The sequence below is a fragment of the Lactuca sativa genome, chromosome 9, assembly GCF_002870075.4.
Source record: "Lactuca sativa cultivar Salinas chromosome 9, Lsat_Salinas_v11, whole genome shotgun sequence".
Classification (NCBI taxonomy): domain Eukaryota; kingdom Viridiplantae; phylum Streptophyta; class Magnoliopsida; order Asterales; family Asteraceae; genus Lactuca; species Lactuca sativa.
This window is the reverse complement of record NC_056631.2, coordinates 4,792,269-4,810,394: the sequence shown is the minus strand read 5'-3', so window position 1 is coordinate 4,810,394 and position 18,126 is coordinate 4,792,269. Positions and strand designations below refer to the sequence as shown.

General features: G+C 37.3%; 3 protein-coding genes across 3 annotated transcripts; 2 read left to right on the top strand and 1 right to left on the bottom strand.

The window, feature by feature from the left end:
* Positions 1-4,312: 4,312 nt before the first annotated feature.
* Positions 4,313-6,613, top strand: LOC111920255 (probable E3 ubiquitin-protein ligase BAH1-like 1). Its single transcript, XM_023915843.3, has 6 exons — positions 4,313-4,693; positions 5,224-5,480; positions 5,576-5,839; positions 5,938-6,075; positions 6,171-6,229; positions 6,311-6,613. Exons 1-6 carry the CDS (start codon positions 4,486-4,488, stop codon positions 6,414-6,416), a joined length of 1,032 nt encoding a protein of 343 aa, XP_023771611.1. The 5' UTR covers positions 4,313-4,485; the 3' UTR covers positions 6,417-6,613.
* A 3,406-nt stretch (positions 6,614-10,019) lies between these two features.
* Positions 10,020-15,742, top strand: LOC111920253 (ABC transporter C family member 14). Its single transcript, XM_023915840.2, has 9 exons — positions 10,020-12,598; positions 12,839-13,555; positions 13,636-13,800; positions 13,880-14,174; positions 14,327-14,541; positions 14,627-14,932; positions 15,030-15,093; positions 15,200-15,439; positions 15,541-15,742. Exons 1-9 carry the CDS (start codon positions 10,208-10,210, stop codon positions 15,639-15,641), a joined length of 4,494 nt encoding a protein of 1,497 aa, XP_023771608.1. The 5' UTR covers positions 10,020-10,207; the 3' UTR covers positions 15,642-15,742.
* LOC111920254 (probable E3 ubiquitin-protein ligase BAH1-like 1) lies at positions 15,677-17,878 on the bottom strand. The gene is made up of 6 exons (XM_023915842.3): positions 17,430-17,878; positions 16,694-16,950; positions 16,341-16,598; positions 16,084-16,221; positions 15,936-15,994; positions 15,677-15,860 (listed from the first exon to the last, which is right to left on the bottom strand). Exons 1-6 carry the CDS (start codon positions 17,623-17,625, stop codon positions 15,755-15,757), a joined length of 1,014 nt encoding a protein of 337 aa, XP_023771610.1. The 5' UTR covers positions 17,626-17,878; the 3' UTR covers positions 15,677-15,754.
* Positions 17,879-18,126: the final 248 nt, after the last annotated feature.

The following is an 18,126-nucleotide window of genomic DNA, read 5'->3' as shown; positions in this document are numbered from 1 at the left end:
ACTAAAGAAATCGGCAATGCATCCGATTCCGGTGAAAAGCTACTTTATGCCAAGACCGATAACTCAAATCGAAACCAAGACTCAAGCCGTGGGAGAGGACGTGGTGTATACCATGGGGGACGAGGCCGAGGACGTGGCCGTGGTCGAGATAACACCCAAAACCACGATCAAAGGGACTCATCAAAGAATCGTGATGATCAAAGACGAAAAGGCAAAAATCATGAACAAAGAGACCTATCAAATATTCAGTGTTACCGGTGTGATAAGTTTGGACACTTTGTTTCGCGATGCCCGGAACGTAACAGGAAACATGAAGCAAATCTCAACGATGCCCGAGAGGAGGTCGATCACGAAGAAGGAACATTTTTTATGATGCAAGAGGAGACAATCTTCCTAAATGAAGACAAATACATTCCACCCAAAGTAGAGGCAAATCAAGAAGACGACGATATGTGGTACCTCGACAATGGGGCAAGTAATCACATGACCGGGAAGTACTCATATTTTTCGGAGTTGAATAAACGGATAACCGGAAGAGTAAGATTTGGAGATGGCTCGTGTGTTCGAATTGAAGGAAAAGGATCAATTTTGTTCGAAGGAAAAAACGGTGAGCAAAAAGTTATGAAAGATATCTACTATATTCCCTCTCTTCGTAGCAATGTCATAAGTCTTGGCCAAACGACACTATCCGGTTGTGACATTAGAATGCATGGTGATTACTTGACAATGAAAGATCGAAATGGAAGGTTGCTAATGAAGGTTCCACGTAGTGAAAATCGTCTTTATAAAACACGACTTAAAGTTGGAAAACCCCAATGTTTGCAAGCAAAGATCGATGACGAGTCTTGGTTATGGCATGCACGACTAGGCCATATCAACTTTGGTGCGGTGAATATGATGCACAAGTTGACTAATGGAGTTCCAATTTTGAAACATCAAGAAGAAGTTTGTGAAATTTGTGTGATAGGCAAACAAAACAAACACACATTCCCGAAGAAAACCAATTATAAGTCTAATAATATTCTCGAGATGTTACATGGAGATATTTGCGGGCCTATTGATCCTCCCACGATGGCCAGTAACGTTTATATTTTGGTGCTAATTGACGATTTTTCTAGATACATGTGGTCTTTTTTGTTAAAACACAAAAACGACGCGGCAGATGTAATTAAAAAATTCAAAAAGTCCATTGAACATAGGACCGGGAAGGCTATAAAGACGTTCCACACAGATAGAGGGGGAGAGTTTACTTCAAACGATTTTAATCGTTTTTGGAGCGAAGAAGGTGTTGCAAGAATGTTAACGGCTCCGTACTCACCCCAAAAAAACGGCATAGTAGAACGACGAAACCGGACGCTAATCGAGATGACACGTTGTCTTATGAAAGCAAAAGAAGTTCCAAATCAGTTTTGGGGAGAAGCCGTTCGACATGCAACCTATATTATAAATCGTACCCCTACGAGAGCGTTAGTAGGAGTCACGCCTTACGAAAAACTCTATGGTAAAAAACCGAATCTTGAAGATCTAAAGGTGTTCGGATGCGTTACGTATGAAAGGATTGTTTCGAAACATCTAAAGAAACTTGACGATAGATCGAGACCATTGGTTTATTTCGGAACGGAACCGGGTTCGGGAGGTGCTCGTTTATTTAACCCATATGAAAATAAAATTATTATAAGCAGCAATGTAACTTATGATGAAAAGTTGTCATGGCAATGGAAGAAGGAAATTGAAAAAGGTACGAGAACAATAGCAGCGGAAAAGGAAAATGATTCTGGAACATTCAAAATTGCTTGGGCCACTTTGATAAATCAGCCACATAATGGGACTCACCAGCCCAATACCAATGCCACCCCATCTCCGCAACATTTAAATGAAAGCCCATCAGTAGCGCCGAGCCTAGCAGCCCCGAGCCCAACAGTGGACAGCGCAATCTCGACAGAACCTGATACGGACAGCAGCGACCACGAGTCCGACGGCAATAACGAGTTCGAGAATAACCCGGTACGTCGTTCTAATCGTGTTTCCGTTTTGCCAGTTCACCTCAATGATTATGAGCTTAACATGAATGAATTAATGTTATCGTTTGACGAGGAACCAAGTACTTTAAAAGAAGCCATTGTGAAACCCGAATGGCTTAAGGCAATGGAAGACGAGATCGAGTCAATTGAAAGGAATAAAACTTGGGAGTTGGTGTCTCTTCCCAAGAATGTTAAACCCATCGGATTAAAGTGGGTATATAAAATCAAAAGAAATGCGGACGGATCTATTTCTAGGTACAAAGCGCGACTCGTAACAAAAGGCTATGTACAAGAACACGGGATTGATTTTGATGAAGTTTTCGCACCAGTCGCCCGACTCGAGACGATTCGTTTATTGATCGCTCTCACGGCCGGGAAGGGATGGAAAATTTATCACTTGGATGTAAAGACGGCCTTCTTGCATGGTGAATTAAAAGAAGAAGTGTACGTACAACAACCCGAAGGTTTTGAGAAAAAAGGAGAAAAAGAAAAAGTTTACAAGTTAGCGAAAGCGTTATATGGCCTAAGACAAGCACCAAGGGCGTGGAACATTAAACTTGATGGCATCTTACGAGGAATGGGTTTTAAACGATGTTTGCAAGAAACGGCGGTTTATAAAAAGGCTTCAAAAGGAGAATATATCATTGTGGCAGTGTACGTAGATGACTTATTCGTAACGGGAACGTGTCATGAAATAACAAGTCAATTCAAAAACATGATGTCGTCAAAGTTTGAAATGTCAGATCTTGGCTTGTTGACTTATTACTTGGGCATTGAGGTTTCTCAAGAAAAGGGTTGTGTTACTATAAAGCAAGAGGGATATGCAATGAAAATTTTAAAAGAAGCCGGGATGGAAGAATGCAATGCCACTCAATGTCCAATGGAACCGGGACTAAAATTATCAAAAGCCGAGAATGAACCAGAAGTTGAAGCCACTAATTACAGAAGGATAGTTGGATGCTTACGCTACCTCCTTCACACTCGTCCAGATTTATCTTACTCGGTCGGGGTAGTAAGTCGTTATATGCAAAGTCCAAGAGAATCTCATGCGCGCGCGATCAAGCAAATTCTTCGTTACCTTCGTGGTACAATTTCGCTTGGAATTAAATATGAAAAGTGTGACGAGTTGAAACTTTTGGGTTATAGTGATAGTAGTCATAATGTAGACATGGATGATGGTCGGAGTACTACTGGTCACATTTTCTTTCTTGGTAAATCCCCTATTACGTGGTGCTCGCAAAAGCAAGAAACCGTTGCTTTATCTTCGTGTGAAGCCGAGTTCATGGCAGCTACTTCAGCAGCATGCCAAGCAATTTGGCTAAGGGAGTTGCTCGCGGAGGTGACCGGATTAGAGAAACAAAAGGTGTTGATTCGTATAGACAACAAGTCGGCGATCGCGTTGTCTAAAAATCCGGTGTTTCACGGGAGGAGCAAACATATTCACACTCGTTTCCACTTCATTCGGGAGCATGTGGAAAACGAGCAAGTAGAAGTCGAACACGTGGCGGGAAAAGAACAAGTAGCGGATCCCCTAACAAAAGCCTTAGCGCGAGTAAGGTTCGGTGAAATGAGATCGTTACTCGGTGTGTGCGAGTTGCCGTCTCAACCATTCAGGGGGTGATTGTTGGTCGAATGGGTTGAGACCATGGGCTTAATATCGTGGGTCGACCCATCGGTGTTTTGGAGTGTTGTCCAAGATACGCGTTATATGGAAAGTTTCCTAATTCTTTGTTTAGGAATTGTAATCCAATATGAATTCTAGATCTATATATGTATGCGTTGATCATGTATAGAGGTAGGTCAATTGTTAGAGTTTTTGTGATACTGAATTTCTCTAATACAATCAAAGTGTTAGTTTGGTTGATATACTTCTTTAATAATTATTCATTTCACCTGAATGTTAAATGTTTTTTTGTCAAATTTACTGTAAATATTCAGTATTAAAGATTACATTGATTTCCACTTCCTTTTGTAAAAGGCTAATGGTCAAATAAAAACATGTTTTCTTTATTTAGAGCAATTTGCACTTAAAAAACATGCCATCGATTTTAAAATCGGTCTTTGTAGCCTTGTAGGTTCACATACAGATTTATAGTTAGATAGAATGGCATATCTATAATAATAAATACTACATATTTTATTTAATCATATATTAATAAATATTGATATAAAAGACATTTTGATCGTTTCTCATATTTATCTTCGGGACCGGCGACCCGACCCGCCAGAGCCAGGTGCTTTTGACCTTTTGTACATAAAGCCAGCAAAACCGTGGGCATAAATCTAAAATCTGTTTTCACTTTCTAGATCTATTAACAAAAATACATAGCATTACTTGATGGATACAATTTCATCTACCTTCATCACGTAACAAAATAACACAGATCGATTGACACGTTCAAAAAAAACATCGAATTGTTATTGTTTGTCTCTTGATTCTTGATAGTATTAATTAAGGTAGAGGATGAAGTTATTTAAGAAATATGAGGAGTACATGCAAACACAAGCTGAGAAGAAATTACCTGGTGTGGGTTTTAAAAATCTCAAGAAAATCTTGAAGCGGTGTCGTAGAGAGATGACTCATTCACAGATTTCATTGCAGTCACAATCGTCATTGCTTCTTAACGACTCTGCAGATAACACTCATGCGTATTGCCTCCATCCTTGCCCTGGTATTTATAATTTATCTTCACTTTGATAAATTACGGATTGATTTAGTATACTCTTGGTGGGTTTTTAGGTTCCGACATCAATATGTTAATTTACAGATATGTTTCTGCTCCTTAATTTATTAGTATCTTCCTTCGTACATCAATATCATGACTTTGTCTTTAAGGTGGTTGATATATTGCCACAAAGAAGGTGTTTATTTTTGTGAAATCTTAAACTAGAACCATAACACCAGATGATAAACTTATTTGCCGAAGAAACACGTAACCAAAACCTGTAAAAGAAATTCAATAGAATCACGAAGATATCATGATAACCTCATTTTCAAGCTCGTTTCATGTAATTATTTTATCTCTTAGATAATATCTTTATCTTTTTGAGGCTACATATCAGCAATATTAGTTTTTTTATTGATATTACTCGCCCTGCATATCTCTCTGTCTTTGAAACTATTGTTTGTACGAATTTGCATATATAGTTGTTGAATGAATACTTGTTTGTGATTTATGAATTGTAATAAATGTTGATGTAGTCTGCGATGGAAGCTTCTTTCCATCCCTTATGAAGGAGATGTCTGTGGTGGTTGGATGTTTTAATGAGCGTGCACAAAAGGTGCTTGATGTTCATCTGGCGACAGGCTTCCACAAGTACTTCATGTGGTGCAAAGGCAAGTTACATGGCCAAGGAAACGGAAACCATCATTCCTTAATACAAGAAGGCAAGGACCTTGTTGGCTATGCGCTTATCAATGCCATTGCTATGCGCAAAATCCTTAAGAAATATGATAAGGTTTTTGTTTGTGGATTATAATTATCAAAGAGCTTTTAGATTCTTCATAATAAAACATGAGCAGTTGAGCACTCATAACTTTTTCCGTACTGCAGATACATGACTCTAAACAAGGGCAAGCATTCAGGTCACAAGTCCAGAGCATGCACATGGAACTCCTTCAGTCTCCATGGCTTTGTGAGCTTATTGCCTTCCACATTAACTTAAGGGAAATTACAAAGGCAGATATGAGGAGGAAAGGTTCTGAAATATTATTGGAGGGATGTTCTCTTGTATTTAATGATGGAAAACCATCGCTTTCTTGTGAGCTCTCGGATACTGTGAAGCTTGAGATAGACTTGACTTGCTCCATATGCTTGGTCAGCCTTTGTAAATTAAACCTTTTGTTATTATAATTAATGTGTACCTTGACTGAAAAATCCAAATTGTTAATTATTTATATTTGTTGAATGAACATGATACTGTATTTGATCCTGTATATTTGAGTTGTGGACACATATTCTGCTTCATGTGTGCTTGCAAATCTGGATCAGTAACAATTGTTGATGGATTGAAGGCAACAGAGCCCACTGCAAAATGTCCTCTTTGTCGACAAGTATCTATATATAATACCTTTGAATTCTCTCTTTTATCTTTGTTTAATTAGAGTTTTCTAAATTATAAGCATTTGGTTTTGGTGAATATATACAGGCAGGAGTTTACAAGGGATCTCTACATTTGGACGAGCTTAACATTTTACTAAGTCGAAGGTAACACTTTATTTATATTTGGTTTTACTTGTTTGTACTTTGTAGAATTAATTGAGTTGGGATTTTATAAAATTTTGACAGGTGTCCTGAATATTGGGAGGAAAGGCTTCAAAGTGAGAGAGCAGAAAGGATTCGTCAGACCAAGGAGCATTGGGAGTCACAGTCACGTGCATTCTTGGGGATCTAAATTAAATATATAGATCATACATGCATGTTTTTTCATTCAAGTAAGAATACGAATGTATATTATTACTATAATTTATAAGTTTGTAGAATATAAATGTATATAGGTTAATAGGTGTTTATTCTATTAGTTATTTGGTGATTTTCTGTAGATTTTGGTAACTTTTAACTATAATAATAGTGATCATGCATGGATTTATATCTTCTGATCACATTTAGACCAAAACAAGGAAGGATATATAGTTTGATACGAAAGCAAATTACATATCAAAATGTGAAACGTGATGTTATGAATGTCCAGGATTTGCATTTTTACATGTTAATACATTTAGACTACTTGGTACGGCCCGTGGAGGGGCGTTATTGCCTACGTGGCACTGCCTCCACAGCGTTACCAAGGACGGAACACCCCCCTCCCTCCCACCCAGCCGTCATGTGGTCCTTCGTTGTGACTGTAACGAACAATAATGCGTTTCGATTTTTTCAATTTCCTCATTTTACCGTTGAAAAACAGTAACATTCTTAAAATAATAATAATAAACTTTACCTATAAAATCACTATTTTTCTCTCTATTTCATATAAATTTAATCACCATTTTTCTCTCTTTATTTCATATACTTTCAAAACATTCAAAAAAAAATTCCGTTTGATGGTAGTGATGACGATGATATGTTTGTCACTATGATGTTCGAGTATTGCATGAACGTGTTGCTACAACCAAGTTCAGCTCCTTTATTAACTAGACGCGCAACGTTAAACAAAGATCGCTAAGAAGGGCACAAACGTTTAGTTTACGATTATTTTGCGGATGATTGTGTCTACCAACCACGCGATGTCAATGAAGATTTCGTTTGCGGAAAAATGTTTTTGTTCGGATAGCCAACGCGTTGGAAAGCAGGTATTGTTTCTTTCAGATATAGCTTTTACATTATTTAAATACATTTCTTCTTTCAAATATAGCTTTTACATATTAAATATACGTTTAGGTATGAATTTTTCCAAATGAGATATGATGTTAAAGGTAAGCGAGGATTCATAGGGTTGCACCGCAATTAAGCTTATGACAATGGGAGAGTCGCCTGATTCGATTGACGATTATATGAGACTGTATGAGAGAACTGCAAGAGAAAGTTTGTATAGATTGGCGAGGGGGTTATCGAAACCTTCGGTGACGTTTATTTGCGCAAACCTTCGTTGAATGATATACAACAACTATATGCGGCGCATAAAGAAAGACATGGTTTTCTGGGTATGCTAGGAAGCATTGCTTGCACACACTAGAACTGGAGAAATTGTCCCGTGGCGTGGAAAAGCCAATACACAAGTGGTCAGCATGGAACACCTAGCGGTTGTTGCATCCCAAGATTTATAGATTTGACATGTTTTTTTTGAGGTTGCGGGTTCGAATAACGACGTGAACGTTCTTGATCAGTTACCAGATGCTCCTTTCACAGTGAATGGAAATGAATATAAGTTTGGGTATTACCTTACAGATGGAATATATCCAGAATATTCCACATTCATGAAGGCGTTTCGACACCCAGTAACATCAAGAAAAAAAAATCAAGAGAAAACAAGAAGGAGCACGTAAGGATGTGGAACATTCTGAAGTCGAAATGACACATAGTTGAACATGTGGCACGACCATATCAGTTAGACGTTATACAAAATATTATGTATGCATGTATCATAATACATAACATGGTGGTTGAAGATAAATGACAAAACATTGCAGAATATTTGGTTTCGGGGCCCAAACACATGCAATTTCAACCCGGGACAGCGAAATATTTACATAGGGTCGTAGATATTCAAGACGCACGAAAACACAGACAACTTCGAGAAAAATTGGCTGATTTTATGTATGATGGAAATGAAAATGAATAAATTAGGGGCAAAATATATTTTATTTAAATGTTATGTTTTTGTAATGTTTTTTAAATATTATGTTTAATTAAAAAAAAAGTTATATTTAATTAACATGTTTTGATTATTTTTGTTTAAAAAATAAAAATTAAATCGAAAAAAAGATGATGACATGGAGTGTTATAAGTTATAACTAGTTGTCAATTTCCTTTATTTAGTGTTATAACACCATATTGACATAACATGTGAGGTGATAATTTTTGGGTGTGATAACACCCATTGTCCACACCCATTAGTTTTATAGATATATGCTTTGTGATTCTTAATTGTTTTAAATGGTTTGTAAAATAATTTTGATAAATAAATCATGATGTATTACTTTTGATCCAGAGCCTCTTCAAACATAATTAAAAAGAAGGTACGTCGCTCGGACACTAAACATGAAAGAGTGAAAAGCAAAATAAACCACAACTGATCAATTCGTTCAAACACATTTCAAAACCGAATATAATAGCATTAACACGGATTCAAAAATATCGGTTAGAAACTCTATATATTTAATATAAACTAATAATTAGATTTCGAAAATATCACAAATCAGATTTCAGTTTATAGTCTGAGTTCCAAGAAATATCGACAAGATGGATCGGAGGGTGGTCCAAATTGTCAACCATCCCACGTACTTGAATTGATATATCTAGGAATAGCTAGGAACAAAACATTTTGTAGTGGGGACAAATTTTCGGACATTAACTCTGGTGAATGGACCCATGATACTATAATAGAAAGGAAAGTAACTTGCGGGAATTTCAGAACCACGTAGTTTCCAAAGTGTTAGGTCCACGCATGCACTATTCATGACCTATACCATAATTAATATAATATGGTTGTATATGCATTCATAACAGGCCAAATTAAGTTTACTAAATACTAAATAGCAACCAATTACTACATCAAAAAAAATTTACCCTAATCAGCAAATCAGTATTACATGCATATATAATGTAATCACTCGGCTTGAACTTAAATTAATTTCCACTTAATGTATACATTGTGAAAACATAACATAAGATGAGACTGATTACGCGGTCGATGAGCTTAAATTGCATACTAATTAGTAATTACCCGGCTGCAACTGCTTTATCAACGTGTGTACAACTTGCACCTGCCTGCGTCGACAAACCAATTACATGTCTTTTTTCACGACACTAAAATACAAATTAATCAACCTTCACAAACCATAAACTTACTTACACATATAACGATTCAACAACCTTTGATTCAAAAAATTATTTGTTATTTAATTAACAACATTATTTCTTTCTTCCCTAAATTTATCAAATCGACCGTTTACCCCAAAAACAAAAACTGCTAATTAACATCAATATCTTTTTCTGTTAAGTTTCAGTTTTATGTAACTTATTAATTTACAGTGAGTTGGTATTTAACTAGTAACCATTGCTTACATATTTGTCAACTTTACTTGATCGACAACTTCGTCAAATTAACCCCGTACTCTTTCTGTTCACACACCCAAACTGATTTGTCAGTTCTGTGTACGCATGATGAGAGATCACAAGTTAAAATTCATTTCCCGGGAAATATATATATATATATATATATATATATATATATATATATATATATATATATATATATATATATATATATATATATATATATATATATATATATATATATATATATATATATATATATATATATATCCACTGCCTATAATTAAAACGGATCCACAGGCCTCCACACAGCCCTGCACAGCTGCACTGCCAGTGTTAATTCCTTAAATCTTGTTGGTCCATATAAAGTTATTCGCACAGGATAACTAGGATACTCGGTCTGGTTATGTTCCATTAATGGTTTAATTCTCTATACAGAATTTGACATATATATCCTTGTTGCCGGTACAGATGACTTCTGCTTCATCTTGGATCACATCTCTCTCTTGTTCTTCAACCTCTGCCATGCCAGCTGAAAACGACACCTCACACAGCTCATCCATTCTTTCATGGCTACAGTTCATCTTGCTCTCTCCATGTCCCCAAAGGCTACTCTTAGCTTCCATTAATACCCTTTTTCTCTTCACCCTCTTTGTTTTTGCACTTCAAAAGCTCTATTCAAGATTCACCTCCCACGATAACAGCATTAATGAACCTCTAATTGCTAAAAACACAGTTTCTGTCAAAACCAGTCTTTGGTTTAAACTATCTCAACTTGTTTCAGGCATCGTAGCTGTTTTAGCCATCATTTCATCGATTCTCGGCTTCACCCAGGACGCCCAGAAGACGCCATGGAGAGTGATCAATGGAAGTTGTTGGTTAATTCAAGCGATATCATTCGTCACAATCGCTGTTTTAATCATCCACCAGAAGAGATTTCGAGCAGAAACTCATCCGGTCTCTCTTCGTGTATTCTGGGTGCTAAACTTCATAGCCATTACACTAATCGCATCTTCAAGTATCATCCGTCTAGTTTCCAACACTCCATTATCCAAAACCGGAGACGTAATCGCATCAATCTGTTTACCATTTTCGGCTTTCTTCTTGATTCCATCATTAACCGGTTCAACCGGGATTACAGTGACAACAGAATCCAAACCTGAATTGAGAAAATCATCGAATGCGACTGGATGGGCATCTGCTTCGATCTTTTCAAGAACGTTTTGGCTATGGTTGAATCCGTTATTGAAGAAAGGTTACAAAACCCCGTTAACAATCAAAGACATCCCTTCACTTTCTCCACAACACCGAGCCGATAGAATGTTGTCCCTTTTCGAACAAAACTGGCCCAGACCCGAAGAGAAGTCGAAACATCCGGTTCGAACCACACTGCTTCGTTGTTTCTGGAAAGACATCACATTCATCGGCTTCCTAGCAATCATAAAGCTGGGTGTTGTGTATGTGGGGCCACTACTCATCCAAAGATTCGTGGACTTCACCTCGGGGGAAAGAAACTCTCCATTCGAAGGATTTTACCTGGTCCTAATCCTTCTAGTTGCAAAATTGGTTGAAGTTCTATCATCACACCACTTCAATTTCCACTCTCAGAAGCTCGGGATGTCAATCCGGTCAACCCTTATAACCTCTCTGTACAAGAAAGGTTTACGCCTCTCGTGCTCGGCTCGGCAGTCTCATGGTGTGGGCCAGATTGTGAACTACATGGTAGTAGATGCTCAACAGCTCTCTGATGTTATGCTTCAGTTACATGCAGTTTGGCTCTTGCCATGTCATGTTTTGGTGTCATTAGTCATTCTTTACGGGTACCTCGGGTTGTCAACCGTGATCACTCTCATTGCGGTTTTGGTGATTCTACTTTTCGTGTTTTGGGGTACGAAAAGAAACAATCGGTACCAGTTTAATATAATGATGAACCGGGACTCAAGGATGAAGGCCACAAACGAGATGCTTAGTGACATGAGGGTGATTAAGTTTCAAGCTTGGGAAGAACATTTCAACAAGAGGATTCAGACGTTTCGTGAGTCTGAATACGGTTGGCTTTGCAAGTTCATGTATTCGGTCGGTGCAAACATGATTGTTTTATGGAGCACGCCGTTACTTATCTCGACGGTAACATTCGGGAGCACAATTTTGCTCGGGATAAAGTTTGACGCGGGGACAGTTTTCACAGCCACATCGCTGTTCAAGAACTTGCAAGAACCGATTTGGAATTTTCCTCAGTCGATGATCTCGCTTTCTCAGGCAATGATCTCGTTAGGGAGATTGGATGAGTATATGATGAGTAAGGAGTTGGAAGAAGATTGGGTAGAGAGACACCAAGGCAACAATATGAATGCTGTTGAGATCCAAAACGGGTCGTTTAGCTGGCATGATGAGTCTTCAGAAGGGGTAATGAATATGATTAAGAACGTCAACTTTGAGATTAAGAAAGGTGAACTTGCAGCCATTGTAGGGACTGTAGGATCTGGGAAATCATCTCTGCTTGCATCTGTTCTTGGTGAGATGCCCAAAATATCAGGGAAGGTCAAAGTGTCCGGGAGCACTGCGTATGTTGCACAAACGCCATGGATTCAAAACGGAACGATTCAAGAAAACATTCTGTTTGGTTCACCAATGGACAGACATAAGTACAAGAAGGTAATAAGAACATGTTGTTTGGAGAAAGACTTGGAAATGATGGAATTTGGAGATCGAACCGAAATCGGGGAACGTGGGATTAATCTCAGTGGTGGCCAAAAGCAACGGATTCAGCTTGCACGGGCTGTTTATCAAGATTCTGACATCTATCTTCTTGATGATGTGTTTAGTGCTGTTGACGCCCACACATGTTCAAAAATATTCAAGGTATATATGTGAATTCTATAATTAAACTGTATCACATTCTTCTTCTTCTTCTTCTTCTTCTTCTTCATATATATATATATATATATATATATATATATATATATATATATATATATATATATATATATATATATATATATATATATATATATATATATATATATATATATATATATATATATATATATATATATATATATATATATATATATATATATATATAAATTTCATTGCATGCAGGAATGCATGAGGGGTATCCTTAGAGACAAGACAATCTTACTTGTGACTCACCAAGTCGACTTCCTTCATAATGTGGATCTTATCCTGGTGATGCGTGATGGGATGATTGTACAATCAGGAAAGTATGATGAACTGGTTGATTCTGGTCTGGATTTTTCAGCTTTAGTATCAGCCCATGAGACCTCAATGCAGCTAATACAAACGGAGTCTACTACTGAATCAGAAACCCTAACAAAATCTCCTAGCCATAATAAGTCCTCTGTGGAAGATAAAAAAGAAAATCAGAAAGCTTCAGCACGATCCCAATCGAGTTCTATAGTAGGAACATCAAAACTGATTGAAGATGAGGAACATAAAACAGGAAGGGTGAGTTTACATGCCTACAAAGTGTATGCCACCGAGGGTTGTGGCTGGACTGGTGTGGTTCTGTTTCTGTTGTTGTCGGTGTTGTGGCAAGCCACACAGATGGGTAGTGATTACTGGTTGGCTTATGAAACTTCAGAGGATCGAGCTGCTTCTTTCAACACTTCTCGTTTCATTGGAGTCTATGCAGTTATTGCATGCGTTGCATTTGTCCTGTCATTTGCTAGAACTGTTTTATATACATTCCTGGGACTCAAGACTGCACAAAAGTTGTTTAAACAGATTCTTCACAGCATTCTTCATGCTCCAATGTCATTTTTTGACACCACTCCTTCAGCAAGAATGCTTAGTCGGGTAAACTTCCCCATTTTTTTAGCCAAAAAAATGTATTGTGTAACAACCTGATTGTATGCTTTTTATTAGATGTTTTTCAGGCATCAGTTGATCAAACCAACATCGATATTCTGCTTCCATTCATGATGAATCTGAGCCTTGCTTTGCACATGTCTGTGATTAGTGTCATCATCATCACGTGCCAATACACTTGGCCGACAGTCTTCCTACTGGTTCCACTCGGTTGGCTCAATTTCTGGTACCGGGTATGTGCTTGTGAAGTCATCAGGATACAAAATGATTAATAATTAAAAACTGATTCTTTTTTTATCCTAATTTGTTCAGGGGTATTACCTTGCAACATCTCGCGAAATAACCCGACTCGACTCGATTACAAAAGCACTTGTGATTCACCACTTCTCGGAGAGCATATATGGGGCAATGACGATCCGGTGTTTCAAGAAACAAGACAGGTTTGTTCAAGAAAATGTTGAGCGTGTGGATGGAAATCTAAAAATGGATTTCCACAACAATGGATCCATTGGGTGGTTGGGCTTCCGTATGGAGTTTCTAGGAAGCTTGTTTCTTTGCTTTTCCACTCTTTTCATGATCATCTTACCCAACAACATCATTAAACCAGGTACTTAATTTTTCCCTTCAAAACTCAATCAAATTATATATATATATATATATATATATATATATATATATATATATATATATATATATATATATATATATATATATATATATATCCAGGTTGCTAATCGAATTTGACACTCATGATTACAGAGGACGTTGGACTGTCACTCTCGTATGGGTTGTCGCTCAACGGTCTGCTGTTTTGGGCTTTATTTGGAAGCTGTTATGTTGAAAACCGAATGGTTTCGGTTGAAAGGATAAAACAGTTCACCAACATACCATCAGAAGCAGAATGGGTGAAGAAAGATGGCCCACCTCCTCCAAATTGGCCTTCTCATGGCAGTCTGGAGCTCAGAGACTTGCAGGTATAGCCAGGATACTACATTATCAAGATTCAACATTTCCAAATCATATCTGTCAACTTGAACTTGAATGTTGGCTTGTGAGCAGGTTAGGTATCGCCCAAACACGCCTCTTGTGCTCAAGGGGATTACTTTAAAGATTGAAGGGGGGCAGAAGATTGGTGTTGTTGGGAGAACAGGTAGTGGGAAATCAACTTTGATCCAGGTTCTGTTTAGACTTGTGGAGCCATCTGGAGGAAGTATCATCATTGATGGTATTGACATCTCCACACTCGGACTTCATGATCTTAGGTCACAATTTGGTATCATTCCTCAAGAACCCATCCTTTTTAAAGGCACAGTCAGAAGCAATATTGACCCTATCGGTCAACATTCCGATGAGGAGATATGGAGGGTAAATACGTAATTTCCTTTCTTTCTTAAATCTTACTCTCTCACCTCACCTCCTTTGAATTTGATCCATATATCTAACATAAAAACGTGCTTTTTAGAGTCTCAAACGATGCCAACTTAATGATGTTGTAGCTGAAAAACCTGGGAAACTTGATTCTGCAGGTACTTAAAACGGATCTAGGGACTTTTTTTTTTGGTCAAAACTCAAAAATAGAAGAAAAGATGTAATCTTCTTTTTAGCTTTTATATTTGGATTTTTTGTTTATAGTTGTTGATAATGGGGATAACTGGAGTGTGGGACAGAGGCAACTTCTCTGTCTGGGAAGGGTGTTGCTGAAGCACAGCAGGCTGTTGTTCATGGACGAAGCAACAGCTTCTGTTGATTCACAAACAGATGCAGTAATTCAGAAAGTCATAAGAGAAGACTTTTCAGACTGTACTGTTGTTAGCATTGCTCACAGGATACCCACTGTCATGGACTGTGATCAGGTTCTTGTCATTGATGCAGGTATACTTTCTTTGTTCATTTTTCTCAAGAAACAGTGATCAAATGTTCATCAGTTTTCTTACTATGAAGGTCAACTAACTTATGCTGGTTTGTTTTCACAGGGTATGCAAAAGAATTTGACAAACCTTGGCTTTTGATTGAAAAGCCCTCACTTTTCGGGGCATTGGTTCAGGAATATGCAAACAGATCATCTGGTTTATGAATGTATGTGAAATGATATTAATGTTACACTTCATCTAAGCGAAATTATTTGTCATAGAACATGAAATATATTACAAGAAGCAAGCTACAACTTATTCAAAACTTCTTACAAGTTCAGATCCCCAAGAATGCACGTGACTGAGATTCCCAATGCTCCTTTGTCTGTCGAATCCTTTCTGCTCTCTCACTTTGAAGCCTTTCCTCCCAATATTCAGGGCATCTGTACAAGTTTCATAAAGCTTCATTTCATATTTAAAATCAAGTAATAGCATGTTTTCCATAGTAAAAAACATACCTTCGACTAAGTAAAATATTGAGCTCATCCAGATGGAGAGATCCATTGTAAACTCCTGCCTGTAAAAACAACACCAAGATACAATTCACCAAATGGTTATCATGCAAATTTCAAAGAAAGATGGATGAGAGAGAGAGAGAGAGTATACTTGTCGACACAGAGGACATTTGGCAGTAGGCTCAGTTGCCTTCAATCCATCAACAATTGTTACTGATCCAGCTTTGCAAGCACACATGAAGCAGAATATGTGTCCACAACTCAAATACACAGGATCAAATACAGTATCCTAATCATTCAACAAATACAAATGACAGATTAATCAATAGCAGATACTATATGATTTTTTAATTAATCAAGGTATGCGTTATTATAACAAAAATTTACAAGGCATGATCAAGGACTGACCAAGCATATGGAACAAGTCAAGTCTATCTCAAGCTTCACAGCATCAAACAGCTCACACGAAAGTGATGGTTTTCCATCATTAAATACAAGAGAACATCCCTCTAATAATATTTCAGAACATTTCCTAAAAGCTTTCTTTGATTCCCTTAAGTTAATGTGGAAGGCAATAAGCTCACAAAGCCATGGAGACTGAAGGAGTTCCATGTGCATGCTCTGGACTTGTGACCTGAATGCTTGCCCTTGTTTAGAGTCATGTATCTGCAGTACGGAAAAAGTTATGAGTGCTCAACTGCTCATGTTTTATTATGAAGAATCTAAAAGCTCTTCGATAATTATAATCCACAAACAAAAACCTTATCATATTTCTTAAGGATTTTGCGCATAGCAATGGCATTGATAAGCGCATAGCCAACAAGGTCCTTGCCTTCTTGTATTAAGGAATGATGGTTTCCGTTTCCTTGGCCATGTAACTTGCCTTTGCACCACATGAAGTACTTGTGGAAGCCTGTCGCCAGATGAACATCAAGCACCTTTTGTGCACGCTCATTAAAACATCCAACCACCACAGACATCTCCTTCATAAGGGATGGAAAGAAGCTTCCATCGCAGACTACATCAACATTTATTACAATTCATAAATCACAAACAAGTATTTATTCAACAACTATATATGCGAATTCGTACAAACAATATATTACAGAATTATAGCATTCACACATAACGAATTTTAACTCTACCCAATCATATATTAGCTTAAAGAAACAGAGAGAGATACGTAAGAAGAGAAGAACAAGAAATAATATCAACAAAATGAAAGTAATGATGTTGACAAGTATAGAAACCAAGAAAATAGTACTGGTATATATTAATCATCTTCTTCCTCTCCTTCTTAAATGGGTAGGTGGGTTCTAGTTTAAGATTTAACAAAATTAAATAAGAAGAGTGTAATAGAAGCACCTTTGTGACAATATATCAAACACCTTAAAGACTAAATCAGGATATTGATACACGAAACTAAAAACCCAAAGAAGACGCTGAATTAAGAACCAGAAACATATGTAAAGTAACAAAGTGGGATAAATAAAATACCTGGGCAAGGGTGCAGGCAACGCGCATGAGAGTTATGATGAGCAGAGTCATTAAGAAGCAATGGGGAATTCTGTAACTGAGTTGTCTCCCTGCGACAGCGCTTCAATATTTTCTTGAGATTTTTAAAACCCACACCAGGCAGTTTCTTCTGGTCTTGTGTTTGCATGTACTCCTCGTATTTCTTACAAAACTTCATCTTCTAACTTAATTCTATAAAGAACAACAAGAATTGGATGTATATTTGGACGCCAATCGATCTGTGTTATTATGTGGCAATGGTGATGAGGGCCAGCCAGGGGAACGAGAACACTGTTCGTATCTTGTTGACAGAGAAGTGAACACGATTTAAGCCCCTTGTTTTGCTGGCTTCATGTACAAAAGAAGGGTAAGGAAGCACCTGACCCTGGCGTGTCGCCGCTCCCGAAGATAAATACAAGAAAGGGTCAACTTTCTTCGGATTTTCATTTTCCTCCATATTTAAAGTTTTAAAACCATAAGAAATTAACAACTTGTGCTAATTTAACTTTATTTATAAAAAAAAATAAAAACTATAAATTTTAGTATATTTTTCTAATTTTTTAATAAATATATTATTGATAACAGTTATTACAATTAATAAATAAAATGAAGTAAACATGTCCTATTGAATTGTGCCATTTGGCAAGGTTGGAATTGTGATATTCAATGTAGGAAGATT